General features: G+C 46.6%; 7 protein-coding genes across 7 annotated transcripts; 4 read left to right on the top strand and 3 right to left on the bottom strand.

The window, feature by feature from the left end:
- Positions 1 to 1,074: 1,074 nt before the first annotated feature.
- Positions 1,075 to 1,934, top strand: N7533_006546 (class I SAM-dependent methyltransferase; the record flags this gene model as incomplete). Its single annotated transcript, XM_057103196.1, has 2 exons — positions 1,075 to 1,503; positions 1,608 to 1,934. The coding sequence occupies 2 exons, from the start codon at positions 1,075 to 1,077 to the stop codon at positions 1,932 to 1,934; spliced, it is 756 nt and encodes a 251-aa protein (XP_056958153.1).
- A 264-nt stretch (positions 1,935 to 2,198) lies between these two features.
- N7533_006545 (uncharacterized protein) lies at positions 2,199 to 3,123 on the top strand (the record flags this gene model as incomplete). Its single annotated transcript, XM_057103195.1, has 5 exons — positions 2,199 to 2,228; positions 2,272 to 2,540; positions 2,649 to 2,757; positions 2,804 to 2,931; positions 2,985 to 3,123. The coding sequence occupies 5 exons, from the start codon at positions 2,199 to 2,201 to the stop codon at positions 3,121 to 3,123; spliced, it is 675 nt and encodes a 224-aa protein (XP_056958152.1).
- A 142-nt stretch (positions 3,124 to 3,265) lies between these two features.
- N7533_006544 (uncharacterized protein) lies at positions 3,266 to 4,373 on the top strand (the record flags this gene model as incomplete). Its single annotated transcript, XM_057103194.1, has 5 exons — positions 3,266 to 3,286; positions 3,367 to 3,479; positions 3,548 to 3,666; positions 3,718 to 3,885; positions 3,958 to 4,373. 5 exons carry the CDS (start codon positions 3,266 to 3,268, stop codon positions 4,371 to 4,373), a joined length of 837 nt encoding a protein of 278 aa, XP_056958151.1.
- Positions 4,374 to 4,728: 355 nt separating this feature from the next.
- On the bottom strand, positions 4,729 to 5,999 carry N7533_006543 (uncharacterized protein; the record flags this gene model as incomplete). The annotated part of the gene is made up of 3 exons (XM_057103193.1): positions 4,729 to 5,442; positions 5,733 to 5,808; positions 5,851 to 5,999. The coding sequence occupies 3 exons, from the start codon at positions 5,997 to 5,999 to the stop codon at positions 4,729 to 4,731; spliced, it is 939 nt and encodes a 312-aa protein (XP_056958150.1).
- A 1,164-nt stretch (positions 6,000 to 7,163) lies between these two features.
- On the bottom strand, positions 7,164 to 9,110 carry N7533_006542 (uncharacterized protein; the record flags this gene model as incomplete). Its single annotated transcript, XM_057103192.1, has 1 exon — positions 7,164 to 9,110. One exon carries the CDS (start codon positions 9,108 to 9,110, stop codon positions 7,164 to 7,166), a length of 1,947 nt encoding a protein of 648 aa, XP_056958149.1.
- A 1,844-nt stretch (positions 9,111 to 10,954) lies between these two features.
- N7533_006541 (uncharacterized protein) lies at positions 10,955 to 12,495 on the top strand (the record flags this gene model as incomplete). Its single annotated transcript, XM_057103191.1, has 2 exons — positions 10,955 to 11,808; positions 11,880 to 12,495. The coding sequence occupies 2 exons, from the start codon at positions 10,955 to 10,957 to the stop codon at positions 12,493 to 12,495; spliced, it is 1,470 nt and encodes a 489-aa protein (XP_056958148.1).
- Positions 12,496 to 14,016: 1,521 nt separating this feature from the next.
- Positions 14,017 to 18,338, bottom strand: N7533_006540 (ATP-dependent bile acid permease; the record flags this gene model as incomplete). The annotated part of the gene is made up of 2 exons (XM_057103190.1): positions 14,017 to 14,705; positions 14,756 to 18,338. The coding sequence occupies 2 exons, from the start codon at positions 18,336 to 18,338 to the stop codon at positions 14,017 to 14,019; spliced, it is 4,272 nt and encodes a 1,423-aa protein (XP_056958147.1).
- Between the last annotated feature and the right edge of the window lie 155 nt (positions 18,339 to 18,493).

Below are 18,493 nucleotides of genomic sequence, written 5' to 3'. Positions count from 1 at the left end.
CGATGAGGGCAGGATCATGCTTCATGTTACACCACGGGCTGCGTTATGTGCCAGCTGACGTGTTGTGTGTGCAGTGGAACGATGAAAGGAGATGAGATCTATCATCCGCATGGTTGATCGCCCCTTGCTCCCTGCCAAAAATATGTGGGTCCTTGCATAAGCGCCGCATGATTGAAAAAAATAGTGAATTTGACGATATCAAATCTGAAGTTTATCCGTGGATATGATATTCAATTTTTCCCAGCTGGACGGGGGCACTGGCCCATGCCTGTGCGACGGTCTACCGGATGAATCTAAGGCATATACATTTTACCATACCACTATCTAACATTTTTCAAGTACGCTTTAGTTAATTTATCGCCTATATCATGTCAGAAATACTTCCTAAATTACATAGATCTGCATGGTACACACTGGGACTTCGTGTATTGGAAAGGTATCATCATATCCACTTGCGTACTATTTTTCATTTTCTTCTCTTCTTTATATATATATATATATATATATATATCTGAGTTTTTGCCAGGGTAGTGCATAGTACTATGTACCTACCTAGGTAATTGGTCCCTATTCGCCTCTGCGCATTCATCGCGTCTTCCGTGGATTCTGGCCGGGGATACCTTATTGCTTGTCTTTACGTCATGGCAATCCTATCATCCCGCACGGACAAGGGGCCAAGTTGGAAGTGACTTACTGTATGTGGGCCGCACTTTCATTTGAAAGTAGCTCTGATGCCTCATGCCTCAAAAGCTCGTTACATCAAAATATCTGCGCTATTATACGCATATATGCATGCACACTGTGAGGGAGTAAGCTGTCCAGACTATAGTACAAGTGGTCATTAGATAGACCGTGTAGTGATGCGTCAAACTTCTGTAATCGGTACGTACATTCATTGAATGTTGTATAACCTCAAAACATTACACGACCCAGTCATTATCAAGTCAGTGCATAAGCTGCTTTACTCGTGAGAGGGCCTAGGGCCTCAACATTGATACATATAAACCAGACATAGGCCACTCCTTCGAAGTGACTATCAGCATTTTCACTTTCTATTCCTCAAGAAGGCTCATCATGTACCATTCAGCCTATTTGGCAGAGCTACACGACTTCTTTTATGATTCATTCGACAGCTCAAATGGAGATGCGAACACTTATCTGGATGCATACAAAGAAATGCGAGCCGGACGTCCCTTGAACGGCCCAGAGGACGAATTTATTTTTGTTGATATCGCCTGCGGCACCGGCCGTGTCTTTAGGGAGCTCGCGAACAACCTAGTGCAATGTGGTGAACCCTCAGACAGCACACAGTTCATTGGACTAGACTACTCGGCTCACATGCTCAAGCGTGCGATCGAACAGATGCCAGAATCCTTGTCGCACAGCATCAAATATGTCCAGGGCTCTGCAATGGAGCTTTCAGCGATGAAAGAGTTTCAAGGCCCGCCTACCGTCGACCTCATGATAATTTCAGGTGGCAGCATCACTACACTAGGGGGGGGAGTGGGCAAGCAGAGAAGTTTCTAGCCCAGGCAGCTGGCGTCTTGCGCCCAGAAACAGGCCGCCTTCTTATCTCTGTATTGTATATGTATGATGATTCGCGAAAGGCCGAAACAGCGAAAATGATGGAGCAAATGACGGAGAACCCGTTCTCCCAGGATACTAAGAGTGTATTGTTCCCTGGGATTTTGTACCGCCCTGGTCAAGAAAATTGCCGACAGGAGGGTAACCTCCTCTATTGGGATATACCAGTGGAGGTGATCAAGAAAGATGAGAAAGGAGTTGAAAGTGTGATCGAGAAGGACGTGGCTTCAGTGGGTGGACGTGTTTGGCAGGATGGCGAAGTGCCACTGCTGGCGGCGGCGGCGGGGTTGGAACTTGTTGAGACGCGCTTTAACAGCAATGAAACCGCGTACGTATTGAAGAAAGCCTAGAATTTGGTCCATAGGATACCAGAGCCAATTGTTACTGGCCTGGATGTCAGCTACACGCTAGATAGAGATTATGGGGAAGGATAGCCAATCAACTTGACTCAGCCACAGAAACAACACCGAAAGGTATTTACGTATTCACATAATCTATTAAGAATCGCAGTGCCAACATTGAGCCACTACAACAAACGAACCTAGACATATTTATATAGGCATCTACGCCCAATAAATCAAGCAAACTCTGAACCCTATCTCCATCCTAACACCATGACTCGAAACGTCTTTACTAAGCAGGAGGTAGGACTCACAGCAGAACAACAACTCAAATACCTTAGTGTAGCCAAAATCAGCATTCCCTAAATCCAATTTGAACCTCCCTTGTCACGGGGCTTGGACATCAAAAATTTGGATCGGCTACGAAATATCTTTCGTAAGAATCATTGTCACCGCCTCAATGTCCAAAACCATATACAAGGACCTAGTCAACACTATCCACATAAGAGACCAATATTATATTATTATAGTCAATCCTACTATATTTTACAAGGACTCTAACCCAGCACTCAAAACCAGCCTCGAATATAGTATATTTATAAAGGAGAATAATAGGTCTAAATACCAGGGAGTTATATAGACTAGACCTAGTTACTTCCCTGATTAGTTCTATCCTAAGTCCCAAGAATACTAGACTAAGTAATTCACCAACTTCTTCAACAGTAAAAACAACCGGGATATTAATACATTATGGATCAATATAAACAAGCCCATAAACTTCTTTAACCGTTCTTACCTAGGTAATAACACCACCCCCGAGAAATTCGCCAAGGTTAATAGTAATCCTCTAGCCATGCCCCCAGTTCAAGACAGCCTAGATACTCCCATCCCTGGATTCCCAGATAGCCTTCAACCCAACTTCACTTCCGGCAAGTCGGAGGGAAAGCACTTATCTATTATTATCAAGCGTAACAACTCTAAGCCCTGATCCTATCACAATCTCAGCGTAGGAAATTAGCGCATCGCCAAAGCTCCCTTACACTCCTGCTACCAAAACAGTGGGAAGACTAGTTCTGGCTATAGACCTAATAAGTACAAGGGACTACCAGATCGTAAGCTAATCAGACCACTATTTATAATTCAAAACAGTACAGGTCCCACACTCACTGATAGCACTACCAACACCAACATCATATAAAGTAGTAGATATATTCAATATAATACCCACAACCTTTACAGTGCTATAATATCCTCTCACTCCCACAATACCATACGTACTAGACACCCAAATGATCGCGCATTGGTGATTACCCGGAGCACTTTTGCTGGCTCCGGAAAGGATGTCTCGCACTGGCTTGGAGGTATATCATTACCCCTCTCATTTCTGGAACAAAAGCACTAACTCTGATTCACTACAGACAACATTTCCGGTTGGTTATAGTACAGACTTTCCATTACTCAGATTCTGCAATTCACATCGCTCTATCAAGTTCCTGTCGTGGGTCCCGATGTTTGCGGCTTCAGTAGCAATGTCACCGAGACACTATATGCCAGGTGAGTATTCATCTTCTTGATTTCGTGATCAACCTAGCTAATTTGGTTTCAAGATAGGTATCGCTTAGCTCTTTCTATATATTCTTCCGCAATCACGCCAAAATCTCCTCGACCTCACAAGAATTCTACCGCTGGCCAACAGTCGCCGAGTCCGCTCACAAGAGTATCTCAATCAGATACCAGCTCCGTGAGTCGTTGAACCAGTGTATACACCACAGAGAATAAAACATTATTCTAGTGGACTATATCTACACTGCCATCTACAAGCAAAACCAGACCAGTACTCCTACTCTCAACCCTCTCTTCTTCAACTACCCTAACGACACAAACACCTACCCCATCGACCTACAATTCTTCTACGGCAACAGTATCCTCATCAGCCCCATCACTAAAGAGAACAGCACAAGTCTGAACTACTATCTGCCCGACGATATTTTCTACGAATAGGGCACCGGCAAACCCGTCCGCGGACGTGGAGAGTACATCTCCGCCGAAGTCAATTACACCGACATCACAGTCCACTACAAGTGCGGCATCGTCTACTCCCAGCACATCGAAAGCGCCAACACAACCACAGCACTTCGCAAGATGGGCTTCAACATCGTCATTGCGCCCGGTCTCGACGGGACTGCCGAGGGTTCGCTTTATCTCGACGACGGCAAGTCAGTCGTGCAGGACGTTGTGTCTGAGATTGACTTTAAGTATGCCCATGGCAAGCTTAGTATGACTGGAACTTTTGAGTATGATATTGGTGTCAACATTGAGACTATCATAGTTCTTGGCGTGGATAGCAAGCTAAAGACTCGCCATGCGGATTATGACGCGAAGAATAAGAAGTTGGTGGTTCATGTTGATGTTCCTTTGACGAAAAAGGCTCATGTCAAGGTTTTGTGATCTCGTGAGGGTATTCTGGAGTGTCAATACTAGCACCGTATATATTTCACCTCCCTGATGGATCTTTGAACATACTATAACTAAGTTCAAAATGGATGCTTCATTCCTCAACACTTTCTTTTTCACAAATCAAACTGAATGAACGTAACACAGGCACCAAAGCAAAGGGGATAAATAATTAACCAATACTCACCAAATGAACCTTCTACTTTTCGATTTACCCCGGAGTTCTATTTACTAGTAAGATTTGGTAAGTATATCGTTCTTCAATTTCTTTTAGGATTTTCAATATTTTTTTGCTCTCTTACAATAATTCAAAACACTAATCTCCTTGTAGCAAAATCAAATGTGAGATCTATGCCGTTGGAACAAAATCAATATCAAACCGTATCTGAATCCTTCTGTTGTGGTTTTCAGGGTCAGCTGCCCAGGTAACGATCTGGATAATACGTCGAGTCCCACGAGGATACGCACCCAAGACCAAGTATCCGACGATTTTCCCAATTCGAGAACCCAAAAAGCCATCGTACTCTGGCGTGCCATATGCCCAAGTCTGTGGCGCCTTCCTAGGCCAAGAGAGGTTGTTCTCCTCAGTATACAGCGCCCTCCTGACAAAGGGCACTGTTTCTACGTTTTGAACGTTCTGAAAGAAAACATGTTGCAGAGTGTCGATATCGAAGTCGCGCATATAAAGGGCCCTGGCTATCTCAGAAATCGGATAAGCATCTTGACTCGCTCTGTCCACAGATTTCATGATAATGACACCCGGTCCAGTATCTCCCAGCCAAGCAAAGTCCGGTGCTCGGATTTGGAATGACCAATGAGTCCGTCCCAGCTCAAAACCGAGATCTGATATCTGGTCCGCAAAGTCTTCGTCCACAGCATGAAGCCTGGGTGCTAGCAAATAGCAATTGTTTGCCTCAAAATCTTCAATACTCAAGGTGGATGGGTTGATGTAGCAGCCCGGCGATTCAGGGCTTTCTATCCACTGTCTCACCCTCTCTCCATGTGCTTGCAGGCGTCCGTATTTAAAAAGATACTCCTCGGTCCGGTCCCAATGCGGATTATTCTACCTTTGATCCTCAGGGCGCTGCTGTGTTGCTGGTGGTGGGGATGGTAAAAGTTGCTGCCATATATGAATGGGTGTGATCCCTGCTGCTACTAGCTCAGCTGGGACAGGAGGCTCCTCCTCATCTCCCCCAAGCGAAAATTGAATAGATCTCGATGGACCGGACTCAGAACTGAATCGGACTCTTGTTCAACGCCGTCGAAGGAAACCTGTGGAGATGGAGAAGTAACGTGCAAATGGGCTAGGATTCTGTCCATCTGCTGAGCTCGAATTTGAGCCCGGGTAGGTACCGGTGCCTCTTCGACTCCCTCGTCGATATTGGCAAGCACGATTTCGGGCTGATTCGAAGTCTGATGCTGGGCGAGTCTAGAAAATGCAGTAGAGCATGCGTTAGTGCAAGTAGCACACAAACCGTCATATACGGCCTCCCTAAAGCCTCTGGGATTGGCCTGTTCGTTCCCATCATTCTCACCAGAGATTCCAAGGGCCCGGCCAACAACTCCCGTGCATAAGTTACAGACGCTCTGGAAGGTGGCGTCGCTCAAACGTCGTGCCATTGTGCAGTAAATTTGGTCGTAGTGATAGGGTGTCGTATCTAGTAGATATGGATTCACTGTATGAGAGATTCGGCGGTTTGTAGCTGTCAAGTTGATGAAATAAACCTGTTGGAGTGAAATGAAAGATGTTAATGAGCCTGATTCATCTAGTACTCGAGTTTTCGAGGAATATTTATACCTCCAGTTTGATCGGGTAGTTCGAAGAAATGAACTTACAATTGTGAGCGAATGTCATTGTTGAATGCAGTTGCTTTGATACTATCAGAGACAAAGTGATAGTATCACTTTGTCTCTGATATTTTGGGGCCGACATATTTGGACAAAGATGGTAACTTAACGTCTTTGTCCTCGCTCTATATATATTTAGTAAATAAAATGATATAATAGGTAATACCTCGCTGTATATATTGAGTAAATAAAATGATATAGCTAATTTTCTTTGAAAGAAAATTGACCTAGAACAAAGGACCTAGATATGGCTCCATAGTACCATCCATGGCACTATGGAGCAAACAGCTTTGAAAGACGCGAAACAAAAGTCTTCCTGTGCACAATGAGATAGTATTCTCTTTCAAGAATATTCTTGTGGCAGAATGCCTGCACTGGATAGATAACCACATTGCCAGAATTCAGCATGTCACACAGTTTTCAGGGTACTTCAATCTCATTATTCAATTTGAGGGTGGCCAGCGCTCCCGGAACCAATTGCGGATATAACCGCTCACAGCCGGGGTTGGGCAATCAGGGTGAATGTTTAGTGAATGATTCTCGGATGGGGGGGATTCCGCGTGGGCTTAGCAACCAGGCTCAGAAAATGCAGTTCTGAAAGTTTTAGAAGAAAGAAAGCCTCCAATTTCTAGAAATCTAGGTGAATTTATATGATTTTCTACTTTGATGAGATTGTCAATAAATTACTCGATTCATCGGGTATCAGGATTGTGAAAGATTTTGAAGGCACACACCATCTAGGTGAGATTTATCTTAGGCTAGATACAAAACTTGACTGTCACCTTCGCGATGAGGTGATGGTCATCCTCTCGTGAAGATTTATTAATTAAAGGATGGCCCAGCTTGTTTTCCCCACATCATCGGAGTGACGATGAATAACAAAAGAACTCATTCTGAGACCCGCCAGGGCACTCCAGTGTCAAGAGCTTTTAACATCTACTTACGATACAACGAAATAACCTTGCGCCATAGTGGCACAGATTCATTCTGCGCATCTCTCCTCTCCGAATGCTGATCCGGAATATCGACGACCTCACCGTCGACGCCCCGGTTGTTGATTGCGTTCTGCTGCTTACCAAGGTAGTAATCAGGCATGAAGAAGGACGCAATAAGCGGAATGGCGGCGAGGCAGATTGAAGCAACGGTAATATTTCCGTTCACAATGGAGTAAGCACGAATAGAACCTTGGCGAATTGGATCTAAGAAATCATAGCCTGTCCGCAGTGCCTTGATGTCCCCGTAAATGTCAGTGATTGTTTCACTGGGAACGCCGGGGAGCTGTTTGAACATCTCTTTGAGCATCTGGTTGGTCCAGATAGCCGACGCGACGGCGCTACCGATACTAGATCCCAGGGTGGACCACAGAGAGATGATGGAGATTATGGAGGCCACATCCTCGTGAGGGACAGATGCCTGAACACCAACACGGGCACCAACGACGTTCAGCGAAGAGAGACAGAAAATCAACTGGGAAGCAACCAGTCGGGCAGTATCCTGAGTCATGTTTCCATTGCCTTGAACGAGGATGGCATAGCCAACAATCTTGGCCGCAGCACCAAAAACCATGACATTCTTGTAACGGTGAGACACTCGGTGGATGAGGCCTACAAAAGGTCCAACCAAAGATAGACCCATTGTGGTAACACCCAAGAAGATAGTCCACTCGTAGGAAGTCCAATCCTTGATGATGTAAATATAAGACGAGAAATAAGTGTTGCGGACGGACGAAGCCATCTGGTTGAAGGTGTGGATGAAGACACCCGCGATGAACGCTCTGTTGTTTATGACGCGCTTGGTCATGATCGGATGAGGTGCGACAAATACTTCAAACAGGACAAAGATAATGAGACAGACGAATCCAACAGTAATCATGGCAATCATTCTAGGATTGGACCAGCCACCTTTAGCACCTTCTGCAAGAGTGAAGGGCAATAGAATCAAAGAAAACCCAAAGCCAAGAATGATGAGGCCAATAATATCAATCTCGATGAAACCCTGGTAGGCCATCTTTGCCCAAAAGTCAAAGGTCTGGGGCGAATTCGTGGCGGCGCCAGTGCGAACATCTTTCGAATGGGCCAAGGTGACCATGCCTGATTTCTCGCCACGTCGTTGCATCGCATAGAGCGTTATGATAGCGGGGATGAGAAGGGCAGGCACCAGAATAGCGAACATTCCCAGCGCCCATCTCCAGTTATCCTCGAATCCCTCGACAATGAAACCGTTGATGGGGACTGTAACGACGAAGGGGAGGGAGAGGCATGCACTGAAGAAACCTCGCCATTCCAGAGGAGTCAGATCGGCCACAATGATATCGCTCAGGAGATCGAGACCCGATTTTCCAACTGCGGTGAAGCAGATACCGACGGTGTAGGATGAGAAGTTTTTGGCGCTTGCAGCGACGGCGAAACCGACTGCATAGAACGCCAAGATAGTTACGTAGGTTGTCGGTCGCGAGGTGATGTCTGCAAGTTTTCCAATGAAGGGCTTGCTAATGGCGCGAATGATTTGGCTGGCGGTGTTGACAGCGCCGAGCTGACTGTGAAGACCGAAGGTCGAAGTGGCCAGGGTGCCGAAAATGCTGGTAGTAATACCCATGTCAAGCGCGTACGCAAACATGGTCAACCAGATAGAGATTCCCAGAAGCCAGAGCAGGATTTTTCCCGTTTCGCCTGACTGGTACATCGCCTTGTTGAAGGCTTCGACCCTGCTCACACCGGCTTCTTCATGGATTTCAGAGTTAGAGCGATCGACTCCATTAGGAGCGTCGTGGGAGTACTTGTCGCCATCTCCAGATATTCCAGTTGTTTGACGATCCACAGTCTCTTGAACGGTTATCGAGTCAGGCTCGAGGCCCTTGCGGTGAGCGTCGGGCGTGGGTGACATTTTTTGGCTCTCAACTATCTCTCACTTCAGTTGCCGGATGAAAATGAAGCAGGCACTGCGAAATCAAAGAGAACGAAATTTCTATCAACGGTGGCGCCATGCTAGTTGCCAGATCTCCAGCGTTAGCCATTAGACGCCTAAGTCGGCTATTCTTTTTCTCTTCCCTGTTGGTTTGTAGTCCGGACACAGGGCTTTTCTTGGCGCTAAGCATTGCCAAGCGTGCCATGCCGTCTCCGAGGCGATCGCTGCCTGGAAGGAGTTAGAATGTGCTTATACGGTATGAGCTAGTACACACGTTGGCGAATGGGCATAGCTTGTAAGATCAGACAAGAAGAATTGGAAACCATCTTTCATATGGGATGATTTAAACCAGATGAGGATACTCCGTAGCTCCCAAGTATTCTCGGCCCTCCAGACGAAAGCATCGATGCCGGGCATTCTCGGTTGAAGTAAAATTTACTTCCGCACGAGACCCTAGGCACTTAGGAGAATTCATTGATCATCTATGAGTGTGTCTTGCTAATAAGCTAACGGGGTTTACGCGGTTGAAATTCCCTTCTCTTCTCCTGCTCTCTAGGGGTCGACTCGCCGCTGGAAAAAAAAGTCTGATTGTCAAATTTTCTGCATCACATATTGATTTCACTATAAAGCCTCTCCCACAAACCAAAATAGGAACCCTTTTTGATCCTTGGGCTGCAGGAAATCGTACGTGGTTTACATCTATGCCATGCCCCATCATTCGTACTTGTTTCTGATTAATCTAAGTACTTCTTATTTACATTACTCCTTGATACCACCTGGCAACTAGTTCGCCTCCGGACCGCGCTGTATTAGTGGCATCCATATGTTGCCAGTGGGGGGACGGATTCCGTACTTCATACCCCATTTGTGATAAGATTTGGAGCAAATCAGATAAAAAAGCTATGTGGGTACAAGGGAGGACCGGTTGGTGATTTCTCGGACCCGTTACTTTTTTTTGTTTGGTTCAGTTGGGCTATGCTACCTTTGCCTTTTTTTCGCACTGCTGACCCCTGTATCCACTCGTTCTTCCGTAAACCCCGGGTCCACCTGTAATTCGACGTGCTCCACCATGCCAATACATACAAAGATGGAAATAATATTACACGCAATGATTTCACTGTGTTGTATTAGTTCAGCCAGTCACCCACATCGATTACACATGTCCTGTAGAGGACAATAGGTACTGTTAAAGCAGCTGTAGTAGCTTCTGGACTTGGACAGTTGTTTTTGCTGAGATTGCGCACTGGATCCCACAATGATTTTGAAAACGGTTGTCCCTCAAATTTCTATCAATTCCATCGCGATATATGTTGCTTGCGGTTGAAAGGTGCTTCATCGGTATTTCATATTATGCGGGTACGTCGTTCAAGGTTGTTTCAATTCCGATCCAAACTTACTTCCGCATCATGTAAAAGTTGTATCAACATCGTTTTTAGATCCAAACGAATCATACAAGGAACCCAATAAACACCGGAGCGTTGTCCAGGTCGTTACGACGCCTATTTGGGGTGGGAACCTGTACCACACCGGAAGACGAATGTAAAACATAATAAAAATACAAAAGAAAGGGGACAAAATGAAGAGAATAGAGAAAGATCAGCGGGGCCAAGATGTATGGTCAGACTTGTCTACATACTGCGTACCAGTGTTTGTTCGAGGAGGCTTTCACTGAAATTGACAGAAGTGAGGATCGATTCCTGATTTCTACATAAGTCGTTTCTGCCCCAGCATAGGTGAACTATCCAAGCCAAAGTTGAGGAAACCTTTTCCAAAATAAAAATACCTGATCTATAACCTCAAAATATCTCGGGTTGTGACTCATTATGGGGGAAATATCCCGCGAATCAGAGAATTTGCCTCTCGATGAGGAATCAGGTCCCGAGCCAACGACAGACCAGTCGACGCTGTTTCCAAACGGCTCAGATATTATCTACGATATGGTCTGTGTCGGGTTTGGCCCAGCCTCACTTGCCATTGGCATTGCATTGAACGATGCTATAGACCCCGCAATCAATGGTGGACATACAGACTTTGCGCCAAAGGTGCGTTTCGTGGAGAAACAAAAGCAGTTTGCCTGGCATTCGGGAATGCTTGTACCTGGATCCCGCATGCAAATCTCATTCATCAAAGACCTGGCAACTCTTCGCGATCCTAGAAGCAGCTTCACTTTTCTCAGCTATCTGAATCATAAAAATCGCCTCATTCATTTTACCAACATTGGGACTTTCCTCCCCGCCCGCGTGGAATTTGAAGACTATATGCGCTGGTGCGCTAGCCGCTTTGAACATGTCACGCATTATGGTCAAGACGTTGAAGAGATCCTGCCAGGTCCTCGAAACACAGATGGCGTTGTGGATTATTTCACGGTTGTCTCTCGCGATACCGACACTAAAGAAATCACGTCTATGAATGCCCGTAAAATTGTTATTGCTGTTGGTGGCAAGGCCAAAATGCCACCTAGCGCCCCAATGGACCCTCTCATCATGCATTCCTCTAAATACTGCACACATCTGCCAAGCCTGTTGAATGACACCATGAAACCATACAAGATAGCTGTCATAGGAGGTGGCCAAAGTGCTGCTGAGATTTTCCATGACCTCTATCGGCGTTATCCGAACTCTCAAACCGCCTTGATCTTCCGCGACTCTGCCTTACGTCCTAGTGATGACTCTCCATTGTATGTTTCTCGTCTTCTTTCTCCAACTGACTTTCTTCTCTTTATTATTTGTGTTTTTAACTCGAGTTCAGTGTCAACGAGATCTTCAACCCGGGCGGTGTTAGCAAGTTCTATAACATGACTTCCGATGAGCGAAAAAAGCACATCGCCACCGAAAAAGCCACAAACTATGGAGTTGTTCGGCTGGAGTTGATCGAGGCTATATATCATGACATATACCTGCAGCGTGTCGAGAACCCTGATGAAGCCCAGTGGCAACATCGCATTCTCCCAGAGACCGAAATTGTCCAGATGGAGCGACAGCAAGAAACGAGTCGGATACGCATTCACGTGAAGTCTCAGAGTGAAAAAGAAAACAAGGATTCACTTGATTTCGATGCAGTAGTAGTTGCAACTGGCTATCAACGTGACTCACATGAGGTTTTACTAGAAAAAGTGTGCGATCTGCAACCCGAGGGTCTATCAGGCTGGGTTTCCGACCGTTCCTATCGAGTTGCTTTGGACGAGGCAAAGGTTAGTACTGAGGCAGGGATCTGGCTTCAGGGCTGTAATGAGCAAACTCATGGGTTGAGTGACTCTCTGTTGTCAGTTCTTGCTGTTCGGGGAGGTGAAATTGTTCAATCGGCGTTCCCAAATCGGTCTGCCAATGCTGATTCTGATGGTTCCTGGGTACACGCCTCACCATGAACGTTACTAGTTAGAATCATGCAATTAAAAGTAAATCGAGACTTCATTATTTTCAATCTTATATACAAGTAAACCTATCTTTCCGGCCGAAATAGGGATTTGAAATCCCCTTCTGCTTTTTTTTGAGGTGAAAGCTCTCCTGCTCTGCGTTACATTCTATATCCTCTTTCAGACTAAAATTAGTGACTCAACACTAGTAGTGTTGAGTCAAATACAAAAATTCTTTTCATGGCTTAATATATAGGGGATATTGATTCGCTTCATTTTTTCAATTTGTAGTGAAGAGATCCCAACTGTCGGGTTGGACATGCAAGTCGCGAAAGCCCTCCACTATGAAGAGTTATACAATATTTGACCAGCCGGGATTGTTTGGAAATCTGGTCGCTTGGCCCCAAAGTGGCAAATCCGAGTTATTTTACACATGGGTACATCTCAGGCTATAGATGGCTTGCGCTTCATTTCGCAATATTCGCCACCAAAAACACATTTCCTCGCCAGACCCTTTCTGTCGAGCTCAGTGATTTGACAGCTAGGTATGGAGTCGCCAAGTCGCCAACTACATATGTATAGGCGACTGGTCACGTTCCCCGTCCAGATGATTCCCATTTGCATAGTAATTATGTAAAATCTGCTTTTGAATAGTCGAAAATTTTGAATAAGGAAATAGAAAACGCTGGCGAGGCCGAGTTACCCGCGGTATCTCATCAAGACCGAGTCCCACGAGCTCGACGCAGGGTCCGTCTTGGCGCCAATGTTTGGCAATACATGGTTGTATCAAATTATGAATCGCATCATCCATCCTGTACGAAGTACTTCAGTAAGGTTTCTTCCGGTAAGTTTCCGGTTGCGATATCCCAGCACAGCCCTACAACGCAAGTTTTGATCAACGCAGAATTTTAATTGTGAAGACGCCGACCCCGGAGGATACAAAATATTCCCAACTGAGACTGTACTCCGAAAAAGCTAATTTTTTATTCTGTTTTGCTTGGTATTTCATTTTCTCGGACGACGATCGTCCCCCGTTCTCGGCCCATCGCCCCGGTCTCTTTGCATTGCCACTTGGCGACGATATTATCTGATCCGATGATAAATAGTTTCTGATCTGTTGATGAATTCTATCTGATCCGAAGACGGATCTTGGCTTCCTTGGCCTGAAACAGTGAGCCAATGTAAAAAAAGGTTGTTTAGTCGGAGTAAAATATGGCGATGCCGAATGATCTGACATTACCCAACAATATTTTTTCTAGAGGTGCCTTTCTTATTGCTTGTACAGACAGTCAGTGCCTTTGAATATGGGCAATTTACGCTGTGTCTTATGGGAAATTTCCAATGCTCTCCTGAACCCTTCGGAGTGGTATTTCTGTCTAAGTGATATTTTGAGGAAAGGTTGAAGATGTTATCCTACATTCATTTCAGATTTTAGTTAGATCAAATAAATTATATTCTTTTGTAATGTGGAAATCAAGTACAATATCTATATCCGGTAAGTCTAATTATGGATCTACACTCCCTCCAAAATGCTCAATTGTTTGCATCGGCGACCTTGACTTGGGCAGCGTCGCACAAAGCCCTGAACAGGCTGTCGGATTTGGCGTACAGGCTGGGTATGTCGTCGAATTCTGCGACCCGACCTCTCTCCATAACCAGAACTCGATCACACGAATCAACTATGGTATTGAGTCGATGCGCTACAGTGAGAACGGTCGCGTCACCCATTATTTCGGTCAACATCTTCTGAAGATGTTTATCGGTACGGCCGTCAATAGATGCCGTGGCTTCGTCAAGAATCACAACTTTTGACCGCCGGACCAGAGCACGAGCGATGGAGATTAAGGAACGCTGGCCATGAGAAATGTTGGCACCGTTCTCTTTGACTTCTGACTCGAGATCGAGGAAAGACCCAACATCATCACTGCCCTTCTCGGTGTTGCTCGATTCGCTAGTCTCCTCGGTGGTGGAAAGATTTATCTCTTTTTCATTCATCACGCCAGCAAGGCCAACCATTCGGAGACACTGTCTCAGCCATTCATCATTGTGTTGCTGGAATGGATCAAGGTTGTATCTGATCGTTCCAGCCAGGAGGACAGCATCTTGGCTAATGACGGACAAACTTGAGCGCAATAGATGCAGACCTACCCCATGGATATCAACGCCATCGATGAGAATGCGTCCATTTGTGGGCTCTATTAGTCGAAGAAGGGCAGTAATCACTGTTTCCATTAGTATCAACACGCACAGCAGGATGTCTTCAAGTGCTTACAAGTCGTCTTTCCGGCGCCAGTTCGGCCGACAATGCCAATTTTCTCTCCTGGGCGAATGTCGAGTGTCACATCGGTGAGAGCCGGATCTAGACCAGGGCGGTGGCTCAGGGTCAAAGACTCGAATTGGACATGGCCCTTGCTGGGCCATTTCTGGTCCCTCAAGCTCTTGTCCACGGCTTTGACATCATGATCGGGCTCCTGCTGGAGATTATAGGCGTAGTGAAGCATTCTTTCTACAGAGTTCATGTTGTTCTCAATCTCAGCGCTGAAGCGGATCATATTTCCAAAGGCAGCTTGGGCCGTGACCATGTAGGAGAGAACAACACCCCCTGACGAGGGATCGATGGTGCCACGAAGGCCGACAACTAGCAAACCAGCGCCGAGAACGAGCACTGCGCCACAGAGATCCAAACGGAGGTTAAGCCAGCGCACAGCTGCAACGGCAAGCCAAGCGGCTCTGTTTTCAACATCAATCCTCGTGGCATTATCATCCAAGAACCGGTCCACAACCCCGAATGCTTTGAGTGTTGGTAAACCGGACAGTGATTCGCCGAAGTGCTCATAGATCCGGCTTCGTAGAAGGTTATTGAGGCGTCGCAATTCACGCGCAGCTGGGCGATAATATATGCCGGTCCAGATATATATGAGCAGGACGCCAGCTGAAACAGCCAAGAAAACAGGCAAAATGATGCTAACGACAATGATCGTTCCGATCACTTGAACCAGAGTGGACATGAAAACTCGAAGTTGCTCTCCGACCACATTATCCACGGCATCAACATCCTTACCAAAACGATGTGTGATGCGGCCTTGAGGGGTTGTGTCGAAGAAAGCCACGGGCGCGAATAGTACACCCGAAAGAGCTGCAGCATGCAATTGATTGGAGCACCAGAAACAGAAAAAGGCGAAAACAGTGCTCATGAAGAACAATCCGATAGATTGACCCAAACCCCAGGCAGCGAAGCCACCCATGTAGCCGCTCTCTGATATTTCCGGATGTCTATTCTTCTGCCACCAATTCAGCCACAGGGGCGAGACAACACTGGATCCTTGAAACACCGCGATGGATAAGAAGAAAAGAGGAACAATGATCCATGCATTGCCAAATTTGATGTAGTGCAGGTAAGTCTTCCCGCTAACAGTTCCAATGAGTCGCTCTTCGGTTTGCATGATTTCTTGGCCTCTTGTCTGCTGGGTCGTAGGGCTCTTGGATTCGGACTGGCCAGTCTCTTTCTCTTTGTCTTGATTGTCGTTGGATGGCTGGGAATCAGTGGAAGTCTGTTGCATATTTATTTCTGCTGCGCCCTCTTCTTCCGAATTATCAACTTGCAAAGTGACCACAGACGAGACGGAGTCGGGTGATGTTGCCATTGATGACCGAAGATAATCGTAAAAGGCACCTTGCTTACTCTCCAGGTATTCAAGCGAGCCTTGCTCGACAATAAGACCCTTTTCCATGTAGACGATAAGGTCTGCTTGGCGAGCAATGGCCATGGAGTGGGTCACCAAAACGATAGCGCCTTCATTGTTGCGACGCGACCGATCGACAACATTCTCAAAAACACGCGCACCGACATGCGCATCAAGTGCTGAGAAGCAATCATCCAACAAAAGAAGCTGGCTCCGTCCATAGACTGCTCTGGCGAGACTAATACGTTGCTTCTGGCCTCCAGAGAGAGAAACACCCTTCTCACCGACCACAGTCTTATCACCATCAGAGAGCATCTCGAGATCGGGGGCAAGACAGCACCTCTGAATAACCTCATTATACCACTTTTCATCGAATGTGCGCCCGAAGACAATGTTCTGCTGTATAGTCTCACTCAGAAGCCAAGCCTCTTGTGGAGCCAAGGCCAAATTGGATGAGACGGAGCTTTCAAGATTGAGCGAACATGCGCGTGCCTCGTCGAGATGCATATCACCAAGCAAAGCTCCCAAAACTGAGGACTTGCCAGATCCAACTGGACCAACGATGCAAACCAGTTGGTTACTTTTGACCTCAAGCGAGTCAATGTAAAGTCTCTGCGATGTGGATGTAGGGTTGGGCTTCTCGTCTTCTTCCGTATCATCTGCCAGGAGTCGCTCATCGTCGTGGTAGGAGAATCTGGCATCTTCTACTCTGATTAAAACGTCGCTGCTCATTTGTTGTCCTTTGCGGGCGAGCTCATCCCGCAATTCAGCATCGAGCGGGACAGCCTCCTCGGAAATAGCCATGAATGCAGAAAGTCGTTCTAGTGCTGCCTGCGCGTCGGCAATTGCAGAAATAGCAATGGGCAAGGCACCCATTGGAGACCTCATCAGCAAGAAGAAAGAGAGGCCTGAGAAGACCACCCCAGCTTGCATCCCACTGTCTGTGCTAGCGCTGTAGCAGAGAATGCTGACCACAGAGGCGAGAGTAGGTGCAGTGAATGAGACGGCAATGTTGAGGGCTCGTAGTAACATTCTCTTTCGGATGTAGACTACCTCGTCAGATCGAAGCTCTCTAATCTTGGAGAGCAAACTCTTTTCATATGCATTTGTTTTGACCAGGCGGATTGTTGACACAGCTTCGACCACAGCTTTCACTCGGGCATCGGTATATTTCATGCTATTACGGCGCAAGAGTAAGAGATTTTTCATCATGTAGGATTGCACGGGATACAAAAGCGCCAACAGACCGAAGCCAGGGAGTGCGCTATAACCCAAAGTCCAGATAGTTAGGGCGAGGCAAATGATGATCTGGAGAATGCTGGTCCACGCCGAGTGAAAGTAGTTGCAGCAAAATTCGATGCGTGACAAGTCGGCACTCATCAAACTCATCAATTTTCCCATCCCGAGATCACCCTTCAACTTTGCGCGCTCTGTGAGTCGAGATGTGGCCCTGCGGTAGATTGCGTGCATCATAGCGGATCGAAGGAGAATTCCGGTCGAGGCAGATCGATAGAACCCGTGGACGTTCGCCGTGACGGAAAACGCCAGCAAAGCAAACAGCCCGACCGCATAGCCAAAACCTGTTCGATATGCCTGTTCAGATGGGTCGTTTAAGGTGTTGATAAGGAATCGAATAAGCAACGGCGATACGATCTGCGTCACGTCCCCCAACATCTTGAACAGGCCTCCAAGCCAGAACCACCGAAAACATATATCATTGAGGGCAAATGTGAGAACGGTAGTGTCGGTCTGGCGTCCTTTTCCAAAAATCCCCAAGGAGAAAACTCGCTTTGATCGTTCCGGCAGCTCTTCATTTGCCTTGTGTCTCGTGGTCCATCTTTGCTCCAGTCGCTCGGCATGATGACCGACCAGCCTGCTGGATGGAAGGTCATAGAGGTCGTCAGCCTGGAGAGGCCGACTGTACCCTATTCGCAAGAGTGTTCCTAGCCAGTTGAATGTGATAATCGATATCCAGTTCGCTCGCGCTTCGGGGGTTTCGGTTTCGTATTCCTGGTCGCCGGTGGCTTTTCCATTTTCGGCCTCATTCGAAGAAGGTGAAGGTGATTTCGGGTGTCGCCTCCTGAGGCTTGTCTCTATGGGTTTCTGAGACACAAATGGAACTCTTCTGTACCATTTTCGAGGAGGAAATGTTTGGCAGTTGGCGCCGGTCATGGCGCCCTCACAATTGGCGATTGGCCTACCGGCGATGCAAAAGCTCAGAAGATTGAATGTGCTTCACATAGACACACAAACGACGAGGGACAGAAGAAGACCAAACGAATCATCTTTGCCCGCACGGAGAGTCGCTCTCGCTCGCCGATCCCGGA

Source organism: Penicillium manginii (assembly GCF_028828005.1).
Source record: "Penicillium manginii strain IBT 31320 chromosome Unknown utg000005l:1.0-5665137.0:1.0-5668048.0, whole genome shotgun sequence".
Lineage (NCBI taxonomy): Eukaryota > Fungi > Ascomycota > Eurotiomycetes > Eurotiales > Aspergillaceae > Penicillium > Penicillium manginii.
Note: the sequence above shows the minus strand (reverse complement) of the source record. Positions and strands in the feature narration are given on the sequence as shown.